The 17,860-nt window shown below is 29.3% G+C and overlaps 1 protein-coding gene across 1 annotated transcript; it reads right to left on the bottom strand.

The window, feature by feature from the left end:
• Positions 1-582: 582 nt before the first annotated feature.
• Positions 583-8,229, bottom strand: LOC130982024 (polycomb group protein EMBRYONIC FLOWER 2-like). The gene is made up of 14 exons (XM_057905841.1): positions 8,083-8,229; positions 7,563-7,618; positions 6,978-7,042; positions 6,657-6,709; positions 5,601-5,654; positions 5,451-5,510; positions 4,576-4,622; positions 4,354-4,475; positions 3,988-4,264; positions 3,041-3,089; positions 2,075-2,158; positions 1,796-1,875; positions 1,567-1,656; positions 583-967 (listed from the first exon to the last, which is right to left on the bottom strand). The coding sequence occupies exons 1-14, from the start codon at positions 8,206-8,208 to the stop codon at positions 844-846; spliced, it is 1,287 nt and encodes a 428-aa protein (XP_057761824.1). The 5' UTR covers positions 8,209-8,229; the 3' UTR covers positions 583-843.
• Positions 8,230-17,860: the final 9,631 nt, after the last annotated feature.

The raw sequence follows: 17,860 nt of genomic DNA on the forward strand, positions 1-17,860 counted from the left end.
GAATAGCTAGATATTTTTAAAATGTTAGTAAAAATATGTATATTAAATTTTAGTTTTAAATTTTTAATTATTTTTTCATTTTTATTTACATGTGACTGGTTTAACCAATGACCCACCAATTGAACCAGTGACCCAGTAATCTGACCGATTCGATCACTGATTTAGTTCCGACAACTATGATTCAATGACGTCTGGTTCATATAGCCGACCCAACTATTGGGACAAAACTTTGTTGTTATTATATTATTATTTGAATCAATTAAATAATTATCACTAATTTGTATATAACTATAATAATTATTAATGTGCTTATGGAGGATAAATTACCTTTTATTTTATATTGCTGCATCATGATAGATTTATTATGCACATTCTCTACTATATCTCGTTCATCGTTTGATTCTTATCTTCGTGACATTTTACGATTGTAACAATAAAATAATAAACAAACAATCCAATTTTAAAGAAAATATTTCATTAATTTTTATATTTCAATCGAGAAATGCTAAAAGACTAGCAAATTTTATAATTTATAGTCATCAATTAGCCATCATCAATGTATTTAATAATATAAAATTACTTACTTTTCTTATAGATTCTATATAGTTTGAATAAAACGTTTTTAATTTGTCAGACAAGATTCAGCAATGGAGGTCATTGCTTTGAGGAAATCTACCTAAATTTCAGATTCATACATTGCGAAGATTAATACAATGTACAGTAAAATGATTAACAATAATAATACATTATTAAAATAAATGGAAAATGGGGACTTGCAATAAGGTAGAATACAAGACATGTAAGACTAAATTTTTGTAGCTGAATCGATTTCCTCCTGATCTTCTAATTCTTGCCGTTATCCAACCCTTCGTTTCTGTAACTATCTAATATTATATTACAGTTGTTCATTGTGCAAGCATCAAGAAGACCGTGATTCCAAAGTTTAATCATGAATAACCTCCAACACCTGTAGTAAATTATAGCGCGATTTAGTTTCTGAAAAAGAAACGAAAAAGACATGGGTTTGGGAACATGTGAGAGACGCACATATAGCAATCACAACAATGGATCAATAGAACATCTGAGCAAGATATAATTCCTATTTCCTACATCGGGAAAAACCAGATAACAATTCTACCATACTTAATCCTGCAAAAGCATTTTATTTTTATTTTTTTTTTCTAATTGATGGATGCCCACATCCTGTAGGAAGAACTGTCCAGATAGTAAGTTTTCAGTGCCAACCATGCCTCTTTTCATTATCAAAGTCAGCTACATGAAAATGTGTTTTGAAAGTGATTAGAATTAGATAGTAAATTAGATGTGTTCATTTTCTAAAGCCACCCTCTGGAGCATATATTTTTTTTTTTTTATTTCAAGTGATTCATATTTTAATGTTTTAGAAAGACAATGTATGTCTCTGCATATAATTCGCTGATGATTTCTATCTGGAATCAAACTCCATAAGTCAAAATATTAAGTTGTTCTTTAAGTATGAATGCTTCAAGCACAGAAACTGCATGAAATTAGAGAAACGTAAATGGAAAAAAGCAGCAAAAAGAGTACCAAAATAAAGCTGGGGATGAGATTAGCTCTTTTCCGTGAAGCTTGGAAAATGCCTCACATGCCCACGAAACATGGCCATCAGCCAGCACTCTGTCATAGCAATTAAAACCAACATTAATTATGCAACAATTTCTTTATTAATCATGCAGGAGTCAAAAGCAATCTAGCTTGATAATGATAACCGAAGGTACACATGTGGAAGATTAATAGGGTGGCCAGCAGTAGATACCTTTGCTTCCTCATAAAAGAGTTCCACAGATGCATGAGTTGCTTTTCATCTTTGGAAACATCCACAAAATCATCAAGCATCTGCAACATTACAGTTAAACATTATCATAGTGATTCATATGTAGCGGCATTTGTAGCTCGATATACGAGTAAACAGCAAAATTTTTATAAAGCATTACTTGGGCAAATTAGGTGTTTGGTATTTTCTAATTAAAAAAAAAAATAATTTCATTTGACGTGTCTTCAGAAAGAAGATAAAAATGTTGAAACCTTTGCTTACCCTTCGATCTTCAAGATCTGCAATGTCATCATCAACTTCATCTTCACTATCGCGATCTGATAACACTTGTTCTAGAGCCATAGGCTTAAAGTAAGACACACAAAAGCAAGAGATGAGACTTATAATCAAATCAATCATTACCAGCATATGCCTATTAACAGAAGGAACACCTCAAGTCTATTGGAAAAGAATGTCAAATTACAAAAGCTACACAAAATGTGTTAAATACCCCACAAGCCATATTCAACAAGTTAGCTAGAAACGCTAGAATCCAAATTTGTACATTTTATTTCTTAATAAAAGTATTCTGCACTACTCATATTGAGTATAATATTCTATCCCTCCAGAGGGGCTAGTGAAACATCAATTACATCCAAGATAACCCTTGTCCATCAAAATCAAACCATATTTTGTCCCAGGGGAAAAGCATTTAAGAGGAACGGAGAAAGATGGGGCCTTCAAGCTCCCATCAACAACTCTGTTCCAAAAAGAGAATATCTTCTGAAGGAAATAAAAAGATATGAGAAGAATTAGGATCGTAAGGTATCCTCCAACATCAAAAAATCAATCAAGAGAAAGGGACTGCAAGACAGTTAGGAAATACATACAATAAAAGGAAAGATTGCTCAACCAAAACAAATGAACTAAGCTAACCAAGGCCTTAAGCATATCACAAAAAAGAATTCCCATAATCAGTAGACTCGAAAACCAGCAGCCTGTCAATATAAACAGTAAACCAGCTAGTGATCATAGACTCATTACAATAAAGATTAGCAATCTAGCACCATAGTAATGTATGACAGATGTTATAACATAAAAAACAAGATCCTTTACAGCCAACAAATCAAAACAGCCTTAAGTTAACTAGCATCAATGGTGCATAAAGTACACCATACATCAAACATGATAATATGCACAATTGCACATTATAAAAACTATCAAGATCTTAGATATCTTATCACGTACCTGAACTCTATGTGAGTGAAAGAACTGTCTCTTCTGCAGGAGCATTCGGCTGGAGAAACAAATTTGAATTAAAAAAAATATTGAATTAAATTGGCCAAACACGGAGGATCAAAGGAAAAGAAATAAGAAAAAATATCATTATTTCTCTGACACATTATATTTTATAGGAATTACAAGGTGGGATAGTCAATAGCTGATAACGGCTCATAGGAAAGGGCCAAAAATCCACTGCAGAAATACAGCAGATACTGTTGCAGCTTATATCTACACATATTTATTATATGTAATAATGACAAAATCTAATAAATACTCATGTAATGACGTATATCAAGAACAATAAAATCAGAGACATCTCAAGACTTACAGGAAATAAAAATTCATCAAAAGTTCAATAATTTTTCCTTTATACAAAAAAGGAAGAAAAAAATGACATAAAAGAAATGCAGAACGGACAAAAAACAGAGAAGATAGAAGCAGAGTGCATGTGTGAAGAGAGAATACGAAGTTACTGTTATTATGAGTGGCAGAGTGGGCAAATTTATATAGAAAAAATAAGGCTTTTCAAAATAAAATTAATATCACAAATCTGCCATCCTTTTTTATTATTGGAAAAGGAGTTTGCACTGATATTTCAACAAGCGGCTGCAATGGGTGTGGAACCACGGCAGAGAACAGCAGCTGCTATGACCAATGCAGATGATACAATAATAATGAATGCACGAGCCAAAAAAATCAAACACAGATGATAGAAACAAAATACAATATCAGATACTATGGCCATGCCATAATTGTGTTACATAGAAACTAGTTAATCACATATTCATGTTCCCTTAAACAAGCATCAAGTATAAAATATCAGTTAGAGAAGTAACCATAGAGAACTCAAGAACTTTAACAAGTAAAACCTAAGCCTTCAAAAGGCAAGATATAGGTTTCTAAGAACGTACTTTTTTGAGTCAGATCGATCCATGTTTAACTTCTTTGTTTTAGCAGGCACAGCAGGATCACTTCTATATACTGACTTACTAGTTTCTGGATCTCCTGAAGATTGCGGCATGGCAATTGAAACACCTTGAATGTTGAAACTGGATGCAACATATTCGAGGCAGTCTGCAGTGCCAGGAACATCGGGACCAAATCTTTCGACACCTTGTTTTTCCATTTGTAAATTCTTCTGAATATGACATGTTTTAGACATATTCTCCCCTTTGTAGGAAAGGATATCTGCAAATAATTTTTGAGATTTTAGTCCACCCTTTTAAGGGTTTAAAGTAAAGAATTAGATAAGTATACAATTGTCATAGGATTGTTACCATCATTCTTCTCTAGAAATCCATTCTGTGTTCCCTCTGGTGAGTCCAACTCTAGGAACTTTACATTGGCTCGTTTTTCATTTTGAACAGAGTCCTTTTGTAAACGTTTTCGGGGTCTTGAACTGTATAGATGTTGTTGTTTGAATAAATTAAAGTCAACAATCTTGCACAATATTATATGAACTCGTTCGAGATTGCATTGAATGTATACAAACAACCAACCAGAAGATGAAGGTTTGTGATTGTGGATTTACTCCGTCAGCAACACTCTGTATACATATTATAAATTTGATAACAAAATAAGCAGCTAGCAAAACAAAAAATCCATTCATCTCAAATGAAAATGCATTGCCATAACATATCTAACATATATACATAATCAACTGATGAGGCAAACCTTGGCAATGTCCAAGACACACCATTGTTTGGTGCATAATTCACACACCTTCAATGACAGATTTTCAAACAAGTTCTACAGGAGTACAGGAGAGGATTAGACATTTGACCTCTAATCCTCTATTAATTTATTTAGTGTAGAGCTCATGATCTTTTAGAGGATTTTTTACTCTCAGATTTGTTGAGATATTTGAAAACTATGCTTCATAAATAGCTTTTTTCATCTGATTGTTTCTTGCTCTTGTAAGGAGGATCTCTTATCTTCTCTTTTTCTTGTATTATTATTCTTTCCGTCTTAATTATATTGTTCATTTATCAATTAAAATAAGAAAGTTTAGTCAATATATTCTGGGGTTACAAACGCACTAAGCTAAAATATTTCTCAAATAACAACACTTGTGAATAGCCAAACATCAATAAAGCAGTCAACAATGGAAATAAAGATCATTAAGTGGTAATCAAGTTGAGCTATCCAACATCATTTTAGCTTGTTACCATAGAATCCTGGCTATTGATAAAACATTTTATAAAAATAAACAACAATGTATTACATGAACTTTCCTCTCCCTCCTTTTTAATCCCCAACATAGTTCCCAGTGAATTGCTTGATGATTTAATCAACAGTAAAATTGTAAGCAGTGTACAATCCTTAAGAAAAGCAAACCATTAGCCATAAGTCAAACATTAAATAAGGTTCCTACCTCTGATCTCAATATATCAATTTTTACAGAGACATTAACTGCTTGGTAATCATCAGTCACCTACAAAATAAAACAAGAATATGTCAAAAAAAAGCTCTTACAAAATAATCCATGAGTTTAAAAGTTTAGTTCACAATAAAAATTGCGCACCCAGAACTCAAAGTTGAATAGATCATGTGATGAACAAAGATGAAATCGCAAACCCTGCATGAATAAACAATGCTTTGATAAATTACCAAGTGAATAAATGTAACAAATACTGAATAAATTATTAAGAAAATGGCAAAAAAAAAAAAAAAAAACAGCTTATGACAGGGAAATCACATACCAAATCCACACATGTTCATATCATGATAACATGAACATAGCAAAAAGGGAAGTGTGGCAAACAACTCATTATTAATTTGTCCGGTTAATTCTAGCTGAATTATGAAAAAAAAATTCCCAGAAAAGAGTGAAAGCCCTGGCTATATCCAATCAACATTTGTATTGAATATTTTACCACTTCAAAGCAACATTCTTGACCACTCAAACCAGAGTGGTACATAAAAATTTTGTCCATGACACAATTTTCAAAGTCTTCAGTATCCTCAATTTCAAACAAAGAAAAAGTAACAGCAGCCATATCATTAAATTATTAATGGAACAAGCAATGCAATAACCTATTTAAGTATAGACACTAATATGGAAATTCAACATGGACACAATAACATGTCAAATTCTCAAAATTGTAGAATCATAGATATGAGATATCAACTCTCACTTTTTCACTATTTTAAAGGCCCTATCAAAAAGCATGTAGCATAGTTTCTACTTTCCATTGGCATTTCCTTCCCTGAATGAACATGTCTTGATATAGCTAAAACTAGTCATGTACAAGTATATTACAAAAGAATAATCCTTTAAAACAACTGAAAGGTTAACTTTTTAGGTCCCTCTCTATCATTGTTTTTATCTATTTCATTTACAATGACTCCAAAAAAAATAGAGATGAAAATGGTCTTGTATTGAATTAAAATCTAAGTTAGTCTATTAAAACAGGCATGCAAAAAAGTGTCCAACTCATGCCTAGTATTCAAGTTGGATCACCCCCCCCCCCCTTCTTTTTCTTCTCAATTGCACACAATTGGACATGTCTTCGGTGTGTGCCAAACAAAAGGCATGCTTGTGTTTATAAACAATAATAATACAACTCCCGGAGGATACCTTAAAGCTGGCACATTGCATCAAGCAAAATGGACAAGAAAAATGTTCAGTCACTGCATTTGACAAGAGACAGGATATATATCAGAATATCAGATTAGCCAGAGTCTTAAAGTCCAAATTATAAGTGGATTTAATATTCTGCACTAGAAAATGCTCAGCAATAGACAGTTGCAAGGATGTTGGAGTCAGTGAAAAGAAAGGAAATCATAGAACATTGACAGCAAGTTTGATTGCTTCTCATAAGAGGCATACATGTACTATAAGAAGCCAGTGGTATAGACAAGATGTTGAATCTATTTTATCATTGAAGGTATGATATACCTTCAGTCTTTCGTATCATGTTGTAACAATCCCTGTAGTTGAAAATCACAATTCCTCCCCTCAACCTAGAAAATAGAAGCAAAAAGAGCATAATTCATGAGGCACCCTTCCATTGATTCATGTTTGGAACAACTTGCAAGAATTCACAGCTGTTGAAAGCAAATTTAGCCCATCGTGATAATTGTAAATTCCCAAACCCCCCCCCCCCCCCCAAAAAAAAAAGTCTACTTCACTGTGACTATAAAGGGAGGAGCAAATATTCAGAAATAACTCTGGGACAATTATCATCAGTGAAGCTTATAAATTGTTCTATGCACTGGGGCGATTAATGCAGAAATAAACAACTAACTAATGTTACTTTCTTAAAAAGAAGATAGAGATGTGGCAAGATGCATTAACTGGAAATTAATTTAATTCCAGCAGCATAATTATAACAAGAAAGAAAATACTCTGAAAAGTTTGAGTGAGCACATTAGCAATTAAAAAATGTAGTGAGTAGTGTGTTTCAGCAGAACTGCCTGAATGAAACGATATAAATGTATATAATGCTATCATATATAGCAGTAAGTAAATAGGAATACTTACCTCCTTTTACGCCTTGCTTTTATTTTATACCGCAGAGATCTCCTAAGAAATGAAGGCTGCAAAATTGAGATATGGCATGAGTTAAGAGAGTATAATCACGCAATGAATAATCTATCTATTCTATAATAACAATAATAATAATAATATAGTAATGTGGCATCCACGTTAATTCTAAGAATAACAACTTTCCAAATGTGGAAGGCATACACATAACAATGTCTAGAATATCTAATATATATGGTATTCAATTCATTTTCTATCAAGGTCAGCTCACCACAACAGTTGAAGCATTTAGTTAGGGCTTCCTTCAAATAACAAAGTTTCGGTTCTTCAAATTACAGGCAGAAACGAAAACTTAATTCATAAAGAAAAAAAAAAACAAAAAACAAAAAACCAGTAAAAGGTTTGAAACATTATGCCTAAAATATCATATGGAATTATAATTGGAAGACGCAAAGTGAATTAATTAATAAATGGAAAAAAAAAAGAATAAGAAGGAGGAGAAGAAATAGAAGAACACGTTGTGAAGAGAACGACGGTAGAGGATGTTGTAAAGCTCAACAGGCTTGCAGTAAATCAAGAGGCTCTCGTCGGCGGCGGTGTCTTCGTCGCCGGAATGGTGAACGGGAGAATTTTGGCGGCACATGTTTGGTTAGTCTGAATTTCAACTGCAAAGAAACTGTGTAGTTGCTAATCTGAGAGAGGTTTAGGTCAGAACGACGAGACGACACCGTATGGAAGCAAATGTTATTTATTGCAGAGAAGCTGAAACCGAATCCACGAGAGAGAGAGAGAGAAGGGGGGTGGGGGGCGATGAGGAGATCTGGCGGAGAAGAAGGAGGGGGCCCCACTCTGAGAACCTAATCCAAAGTTTGAACCCAACACTCCTTAATTATAATTATGGGCAACGATGGTTCATTTACGATTGTTGTGGTCCAATTGAGCCCAAAATCATCATTTAATAATGGTGATTAGTGAAGAGTTTAAATGGAAGACTGGTATTCTTTCAAGACAATAAGAAAAAAACAAAAAGAAAAACTCATAAGTTGCTCCGTAGAAGTCACGCCTGTTGAGTGATTGAGCTAAACTGCTAAAGTGCTCGAGCTCAACCTCTTCCTAAAACAGACAAAAGTCTACCCGACCAAAATGTATCAATTTGCACCTCGCTAACCACCACGTACTTTACTTTTATTTTTTTTAAAAAGGCAAATAGTTTATTGATTTTTTTTATTTAAAAATATTAAATTTTTTAAAATTTAAAAATTTTAATTTTTTTTTTAAATTTAGATTATCAATTTTTTATGTTCACTTGAATTTGTCAGATTTAACGAAAAATTAAACATAATTTTTGTTGTACTAACTTAATTGATATAGATGCACACGTAAAAATTTTTAAAATAGAACAAATTTAACATAAAAATCGATGTATCTAAATTTAAAAAAAAATTAAAAACTTAAATACATCTTTAAATTTTAAAAAACTTAAATATCTACATATAAGAATTAATTTGTCTTTTTTTTATTTTTATTTAGTATGCTTTTTTATAAGTAATATTAGAGTAAAAAGCAAGAATTCCTTTTTTGGAAATGAGAGTACGAAACCTAGATCTAAAAACAAAAAAAAAGATTATTCTTTATCAAGGGATTAAAATTCTTATTTTATCGAGTGTAATTGTGTTTGTAGGTGGGGTAAATTTAATTAGATCTGAACTTAATTATGAAAGATTGTAAAATGTATTTTGACTCGACCTAAAAGCGATTCAAAATAAAATAAGTTAAATTGAGAGTTGATCCAATATAAAATTAATATATATAAATTTATAAATATTATCTATTAAAATAATTTTACTTATGAAAATTAAATTTAATAAATATTATATTATATTTATACTAAAATAAATTATTTTAAAATAAAATAATACTATATAATATAAAAAATATTAATTAAAATATAAAAATATATATGACATTATTAATTTCATTCAAAATTTTATATTTTTATTATAAAAAATAACTTTATCTCGGACCGAATGATTTAAAATATAATACAAATCTGACCTGAAAATAAAATCGGATAAAATTAACAAACTCAAATTCAACATATTATAGCTTGAATTTGGACAGAATTTTGGATCGAACTAGATCTTGACACCCCTGCTACAAACTGAAATTCATATTAGTGTGTAATGTTTGTCTTGGCTAGCCAATTTTCAGAAAAATTCCTTTCCTCAACATGTTTCGGTATGTCAATTCTCAGGGTCTATTCCCAAACTTTGATATATTTTATAAGTGGGTTGAAGTTTTGAGTTTAAACTTGAGTTCTTCTAATTTCTTCTCATACGAAGGTCCAAGCCATTCTAACTCCAAAGTACACGCTCCATAAATCAGCTTTATTATTATTATTATTATTATTATTATTATTATTATTATTATTTGTTCTTGTTGTGGTTAAGCTATATATATATATAGGTAAATTCTGTAATGGCATGAATTCTGGTGGCTAAAGATAGCAAGAGTGTGACCGGCGAGTGGTGTGCTGACATTTGACATGAATAATTGACTGGTGAAAGTGTGCTATGGCCTATGGGAATGTTTAAGGAGATTAGGCATTAGCTTAATTTTTTTTTTTTAAGGAGATTAGGCATTAGCTTAAAGGTTTTTTTAACTGCGGTGACAAATTAGGTACCAATAAACCAAAAAAAAAGGACAATTTTAGGTTGGGCCTTCAACTGCATGGATAAAAATGAAAAATAGGTAAGATGGAATAACCAAAAAAAAGTGACCATAGAAAAGAATGTAATTGCACTTAAGTCGGTTCTAGTTACAATGGCACATTAACATATTGTTTAATAAAATAATGATATACATCTAAGTGTTTTTGTTAATTAAATTCAATTAAATTGATTTAATATAATAAAAATTAGTTATAATTAATATTATTTCAATTCTTATTGTTTGATTTAGTTATATTTGATTTATAAAAAAACTTAGATGTATAATATTATTCTGTTTAATATACTATATTGGTAGTACACTAATACGTATGAATTTGTAATATAATGTTTAAGATTGAGAAGAGCCTAATTCATGTGAAAAAATAGAGTAAGTATTTCTTTTTCATACTTTTCGTTTCTTTTCTTTTATAGTATAGGGATAAAATTTGATAAAATATTATAGGAGGACCAAAAATATTTACACAATAAAATAAAACTAAAATAAAATTTTAAGAAGAGGTAAATTAAAATTTATATATGATTTATATAAAAAAAAATTAAAATTAAGATTGTTATTGTCCCTTTTTTTTTTTTTTACTATGTGGCTCCGCCACTTATATAGTGTTCGTTTTTTGTGTTCTCTATCTTATTATAGGAGCAGACCATAATGAACAATGAGATGATAATGAACTAATGGGGAATTTAAGCAAGAACTATGAATGGATCCCTGTACATGAGAAAATCAATGGATGTCACTAAATAAACATGGGTTCAAACATGGATATCCCTTCTTGTAGCATTTTATCTCTGGGCAAATTTTTCATGCACATGCATGTTCTTCTCCAGGTTCATTTTCGGTGAAGAGAGATTGTCAAGTTTCATTAAAAGCATTCTACAAGTGAAGAAAAATAAATTAGTGAAAAAATTTCACACACGAAGGCACAATAATTCGTAGCAATTACCAAGAAGGTATATTTCGACATTAAAATCTATCCCTCGTCAAAAATCCCAGTGGTAACAGCTCTTTTTCTTTATCTGCTATACGTGAACCTCAAATAATTGAAAGATTATAATCGTATTATCCATAGTTTTTCTACTTCAAGTTATGAAATCTTTTGACACTTTTAAGAATTTTATGTTCTGGTGTTGCTTAGCATTTAGATAAATAATTTGACAAAGTTTAATTGAAAAATGAGTATATTTGGTTTTGAAATTAAAAAACTTAGGAATATAGTAAAGAATAATATTAAAAATAGTTTGAAACTTTGAAAATTGCACAGTGGTTTAAAATTGCCGCTAAATATAACGAAAGATTGCAATAGAACTAGTAATTTTAGTCACATATCCAAATAGTCGTTAAATGAATCATAAAAAATTTACCCCAATAAATGCTATAAATTAGCAATGCTTTGATATCTCTAAAACTGTTGCAAATGATTTAGCGAGAGTTTTACCACTAGTTGTGTAACCATCACTAAATATACTATCGACCCTCAAATTGGCGACAATTTTATATCCGTCAGGAAAAAAATTAGCAACGATTAAAATTGTTGCTAACGAGTAAAAAAAAACGTCGCATAAATATTGCTCTGTGTAGTGAGAATTTGTATTCAAACTTTGAAATAGCTTTCTTTAATATATATATATATATATATATATATATATATATATATATATATATATATATATATATATATATATATATATATAATGTTATTTTCTACTTCAGCAAATCATTAACACTTATTTAAGTAAATAGATAAATTATTGACCAGGATAAATTTATGTTGGTTAAATTTCATATGAAATAGCTTATAATCTATTGTTATATCTCCATTTCAGCCTCGTGATGATATTTACTTTCTATATTTTTAATTAGTATGTAACTAATATAGTAGAATGAAACTTAAAGATTTATTGCTCATATGATTACATACTAGAGGGACTCATCTTTATTATCCTTCAACTTATAAGAACGTCCCTTTTGTACAGCAATAAGCCAATAATCTCATATATATGTTACAGAATAACGAGACTCATCAACGTGTCAAAACGTTTCTAATTTTGTGTACAATAATAGAGTTGAAAATTTCTAATTCCTTGACAAGAATGTTTTCTATACAATAAATTAAAATTAGTCATATATATATATATAATATATTTTATTCTAATAATTAATTTTAATGATTGAATTTAATATATATCTAATATAATTAAAATTTCTTGAATGCTTTGATTGAGAAAAATTTCAGAATTGTAGATGAAAATTTTCCATCTGATATTGCATTGATAATATATATAATAATATTTTACTCATTTAGATTTTATCAAATTAAAACTTGTCATCAGATATCTGAAACTAAAAATGCTACAATAATAAAATTAGAACGAGAAGAAGAAAAATGACAAAAGAATTTGATGTTTATGACATTAGAGGAATATATATTTATATTTGTGTTACGGTGGTTACAATAATTATAATATTTTAAAAAATATTACTAAAACTAAAATAATCTTTTTTTATTATTAAATAACGTTTTTTAAAAGTGTTATTTAAAAAAATAGGATTATGCTACGTATACACTAAAATCAGTCACTAAAGTCAGTTATCAGTATAAAATACATTCTAAAATATAAATACACATTAAAAATAAATTAAATCACATATATATTTATACACAAATATATTGGTGACTGATTTTGATGTATAAATAACATTTTTCTTAAAGATATTATTAAAATACGTGAGTACCTGACTCATATGAGCTATAGATCAGAATATTTGAAAATTTAAAAGGATTTTAATTAGTCTACGGGGACAAATCTTAAAAACCACTTTTAACTTTATGCTAACTATTTCACTTGATTTGTATAATGCTTATAGTACAGGTCTAGAGGGTGGTCTTCCCACGGAATATATAACTGGATTAATTTGTCAGCGTCGCAAGTAGGTAGAGAAAAGCACATATAATAAATTTTAATCATGATTTGGATCAACTTTAAGAACTCTTATTCCAATCTGGTTTTGAAAAATGGAAATAGCAAATATATATGACCAAAAGTACTCGGTTTCGTGGACGACGAGCAACAAAGAAAATAAAATATGTAAAACACCAGCGAGTGGGAGTAATGCTTCAAACCATTGGTTTCAGCAACACAACGGGATTTGTATTTGTATTTTAAAGATAAAGTATACTTTTTATCTTTTAAAATTTATTAAAATTTTTTTAAAATATTTTAATTAAATTTTATTTTATTTTATATTAATTTTATTTTAATTTTTTTATTTATATTAAATATATTTTTGATAGTTAAGTTTTTAAAAAATTTATGATTAATCTAATAATAATATATGATAATTATATCTTATTTATTTGTATTAAAAATTATTTTTGTAAAATTATTATTAAATTGATTATAAATTTTTAAAAAAATTAGTCATTAAAAATAAATTTGATGTAAATTAAAAAATTTTAGAATAAGATTAAAATAAAATAAAATTTAAAAGTATTTTTAAAATTTTTAATAAATTTTAAAAATAAAAAATATATTGGATAAAGTATATTTTTTGTCCCTTAAGTTTACTAAAAGTTTTAAAAATACCCCTAAATTTTAATTTGTTTCAATTTTATCCTCAATGTTTTCGATTTGCATCAATTTTATCCTTATCTTCAAATTTTTTTGTCAAACTATGGTCAACATTAATTTTTTTCCAATAACACCCCCAAACCCTATTCTCTTTCATTATCATCAAGAACAACAACTATCCAACATCTCCGCCGCCGTTTGCGCCCCAACTCCGACCACCGCAAGTGATGTATATCAAATCCTCCTTCTCTTTTTCATGGAGAAGACTCCATTACAAGACCCAGCATTCCACCACCGATCCCTGACTATGGCTCCAACCAACAAGTACTATGAAGCACTTGAAATAGAATCCATCAACATTTAAGAAGAAGCAAAATAAAAAATGAACAACGACAACATCAACAACAGTAAAACACAACAACAACTCCATGCAACAATAGATCAAAACTCCATAACAAATAAGAGGTACATGTCTCTTCTAATTCTCAATTATTTTCTTCTCTTTGTGGGTACTATGTCTTCAAGCATGTTCTCAAAGATTTCAACAAAAAGATGTTACCTTTATCATCTTCGTTGGAATCATGAACATTCTCTTCTCATGGGGCGTTGTATCTTTCAGTTTGTAAATGTTGAAGGTAAGGTCCTATGGAAGTTGTGGAGTCAAGCCAGAGATGCTCGAGCTTCTTTAGAGCTCCGATGGTGACCGAAATCCCACCGAAAAAGTCATTGTAGGACAAGTTGATGAGCTGCCATTGAGATTTGGAGGAGAAGTTCATTGGAATGTCGCCGGAAAATGTGTGAGAAGACAAATTAAAGTACCAGAGAAAGTTCGTTATGTGGCCGAAGTGCGTGTTGGAGAGAAGATTGTGAGCGAAGTTGAGTAGCTGGAGGTTAGCGAGGTTAAGTTTGTGAGGTTGAGGAGCGGCGGAAGGAGGTGGCTGGAAAGGCAGTTGTTCTGGAGGTAGACTACACGGCAGAAGAGATAATTAGAGAGGGAGTGAGGGATGGCCAGATGAGACTGTTGATGAGTGAGTTTGGGGATGATAATGAAAGAAAATAGGGTTTGGAGGTGTTATTAGAAAAAATTAATGTTGACCATAGTTTGACCAAAAAATTTGAAGATAATGATAAAATTGATGCAAATTGAAAACATTAAGGATAAAATTGAAACAAATTAAAATTTAGGGATATTTTTAAAATTTTTAGTAAACTTCAGAGACAAAAAATATACTTTACTCAAATATATTTTACTCTTATTTTAATGATCCGATGAGTGGCCTAACGGTTAACATACTTTTAAGAATGGTATTTAGTATTTACTTTAGAAAATGAGAGAGAATTGATGATATATATTACCTTATATTGGTTTCCATATAGTAAATATCCTCCTAACTCAAGATTTAATTTATATATATATATATATATATATATATATATATATATATGGTTCAGTTGAAATTTATATATATATATATATATATATTCAAAAACCATTTAGAAACAATATTATTTATTTAAATTCTTTCAAGTTTTAAGGGATTGAGCATCTCATGTTGGAACAAAAAACAAAAAGAGTTAACCCTCTAAATATGAAACAAATCCTTTGAGATGATAAACATCTATTTGAAGTTAAAATGTTATTTTTTTCTTTTTAGAAAATTTATCATTCCCCAAATTATATTCACACTGCTTTTGAGTTTTAAAAATATCTTTCAAAGATATAAGCAATTGGACTTTAACTATCATTTATATTTATAAAAAAATGATAATGCCTGTCTGTCACACTTATTTTAATTTTTTTTATAAATTCATATAAAATACAATTCACAAAATTCATGTGAAGAATGACATTATCATGTGCTAGTTAAATAAGATAAGCATTCTCATATTTTAAAAAAAGAGTTACTTAAATTAAATTAAGATGTTTAAAATATTTTTTTAAATATTTTTTATTAATTAAAATTTAATACATATAATAAATTAAATTGTGTTATTTTTATCAAAATTAGATGATAAATTGATTTGGCTCAAAAATTGATAAACCAAACTTTGAATCGATCTAAATTAATATTCTTTTTTTTATAGAAAATAACTATAATAACTTTATTATAGAAATGACTAAAATATTCTTATTATATATATATATATATATATATATATATATATATATTTAATTTTAAAAATCCTAAATCCTAATTTTATAACGACGCAGAAAAAAAGGGTTAAAATTTAAAATTTTCAATATATATATATATATATATATATATATATATATATATATATATATAAAATAATAAGAGTATTTTAACTTTTTTATAATAAAAATATTATAATTATTTTTTATAAAAAATATTAATTTAGATAAATTTAAAATATAATTTATTAATTTTTTGTCAAATTAATTTATCTGATCTAATTTTAATAAAAATAATATTATTTAATTAAATATATGTATTAAATTTTAATTATTTAAAAATATTATTAAAAAATGTTTTAAGAGTCTTAATCTAAATACACTAAATATATATAAACTGTGTAAATATATCCACGATAAAAGATTGATAATAATCAGTTAATCACACGTTGGATGGGTATATCACATATATTTCACGTGGTCGAGTGAAGTGTTCAAGTGATTGCTCCAATCCACCCCAAAAAGAACAAAGAAGAGTATGTTGCACCATTATCATCATCATTATCAAACTTTTATCGTGGAAGACTCTGGAAGTGGAAGTTCCATTAATCCGAGTAAATGTATAAAATAAGAATTAACGACGAAATGCTTACATTAATCTAAAAGATCGTGTTTCTTATTCTTTTGCTCTACTATTCTCAATCTTATCAACTCTTTATTACTTCACTAGAAAATGTGTTATTTACTTTTAACGTGAGATCTATAATAATGGGTTGTTGAAATGACTTTTAACCCGTTAATATGTTAGAATTTAACGAAATAAATTAATTGTAAAAACTAAAATATATCATTTTCAAATTTTACGGAAAGAAGAGTTACGATGATTAACTCGGTTCGAGAATTATTTAGGCTCATTTTTTTTCATATAGAAAAAATGATGGTGTAGTGTAATAAAATGGAGGTGTGCAAAAAAATTTTGCTGTTATAATATCAGCTCAGATGGCAACTTGCGTTTTACTTTTTTTATTGTTTTTTATTTTTTTTTTTGTTTATCAAAATAACGAAACGCAGCCTGCGTTTTATGTTTTTTAGAATTTTTTAATTTTTTTTGTTTTTTCTTTTAAGTCCAAATGCAGCCTGCGTTTATGGATGCACAAAGTTTTTTTTTTTTTTGAAATTCCAAAACACAGGTTGTGTTTTTAGGTGTCAAAAACTTATTTTTAGAAGCTTCAAAATGCAGGTTGCGTTTTGTGTAGGAAAAATATTTTAATCGAAAATCTTGTCTATAAATACAAAAGGACACTCGTTGTCCGAAGCTCCTCACCTCACTTCTACTCCTATTACTCTTTCTTTCATATATCTCATGAGTTTTTTTGGCATTTACTAGTGTCAAAAAAGTCGGATTAAGTGAGGTTGAGGCTATGGAAGGTATTGTAAATATGTGAGTGTTTTGTAATGGTGAGATTATACCAAACACACACGAAGGAGTGACTTTTGTATGTGAGTATCCATTTTCATTTGCTATTTCATGTACCATGCGTTTTGTAGAGTTACAAAATGGTTTTTGTGAGAACATAAAAGTCACATTTCGAAAAGGGTGAGCAACAATTTGTACAGAAATCTTGTACAAGTATTTAGTGGACTGATACAGTTTCAACTAATGTCCATCGCTGATGACGCATGTATGCAGCGGATGTTCTATATTTATCAAGAAACCCGATTTCACATGCCGATGATAGAGCTGTACGTTGAGTTTAAGCAGCATACGGGGATGGATGCAGTTGGCGACGATGTCAACGTTGATCAACTCAGGGATATAGATTGAGAAGAAGATAACGACAGTGAAGAGGAGTTTGAAGCCA

The sequence above is a fragment of the Arachis stenosperma genome, chromosome 5 (genome assembly GCF_014773155.1).
Source record: "Arachis stenosperma cultivar V10309 chromosome 5, arast.V10309.gnm1.PFL2, whole genome shotgun sequence".
In the NCBI taxonomy this organism is placed as follows: Eukaryota; Viridiplantae; Streptophyta; class Magnoliopsida; order Fabales; family Fabaceae; genus Arachis; species Arachis stenosperma.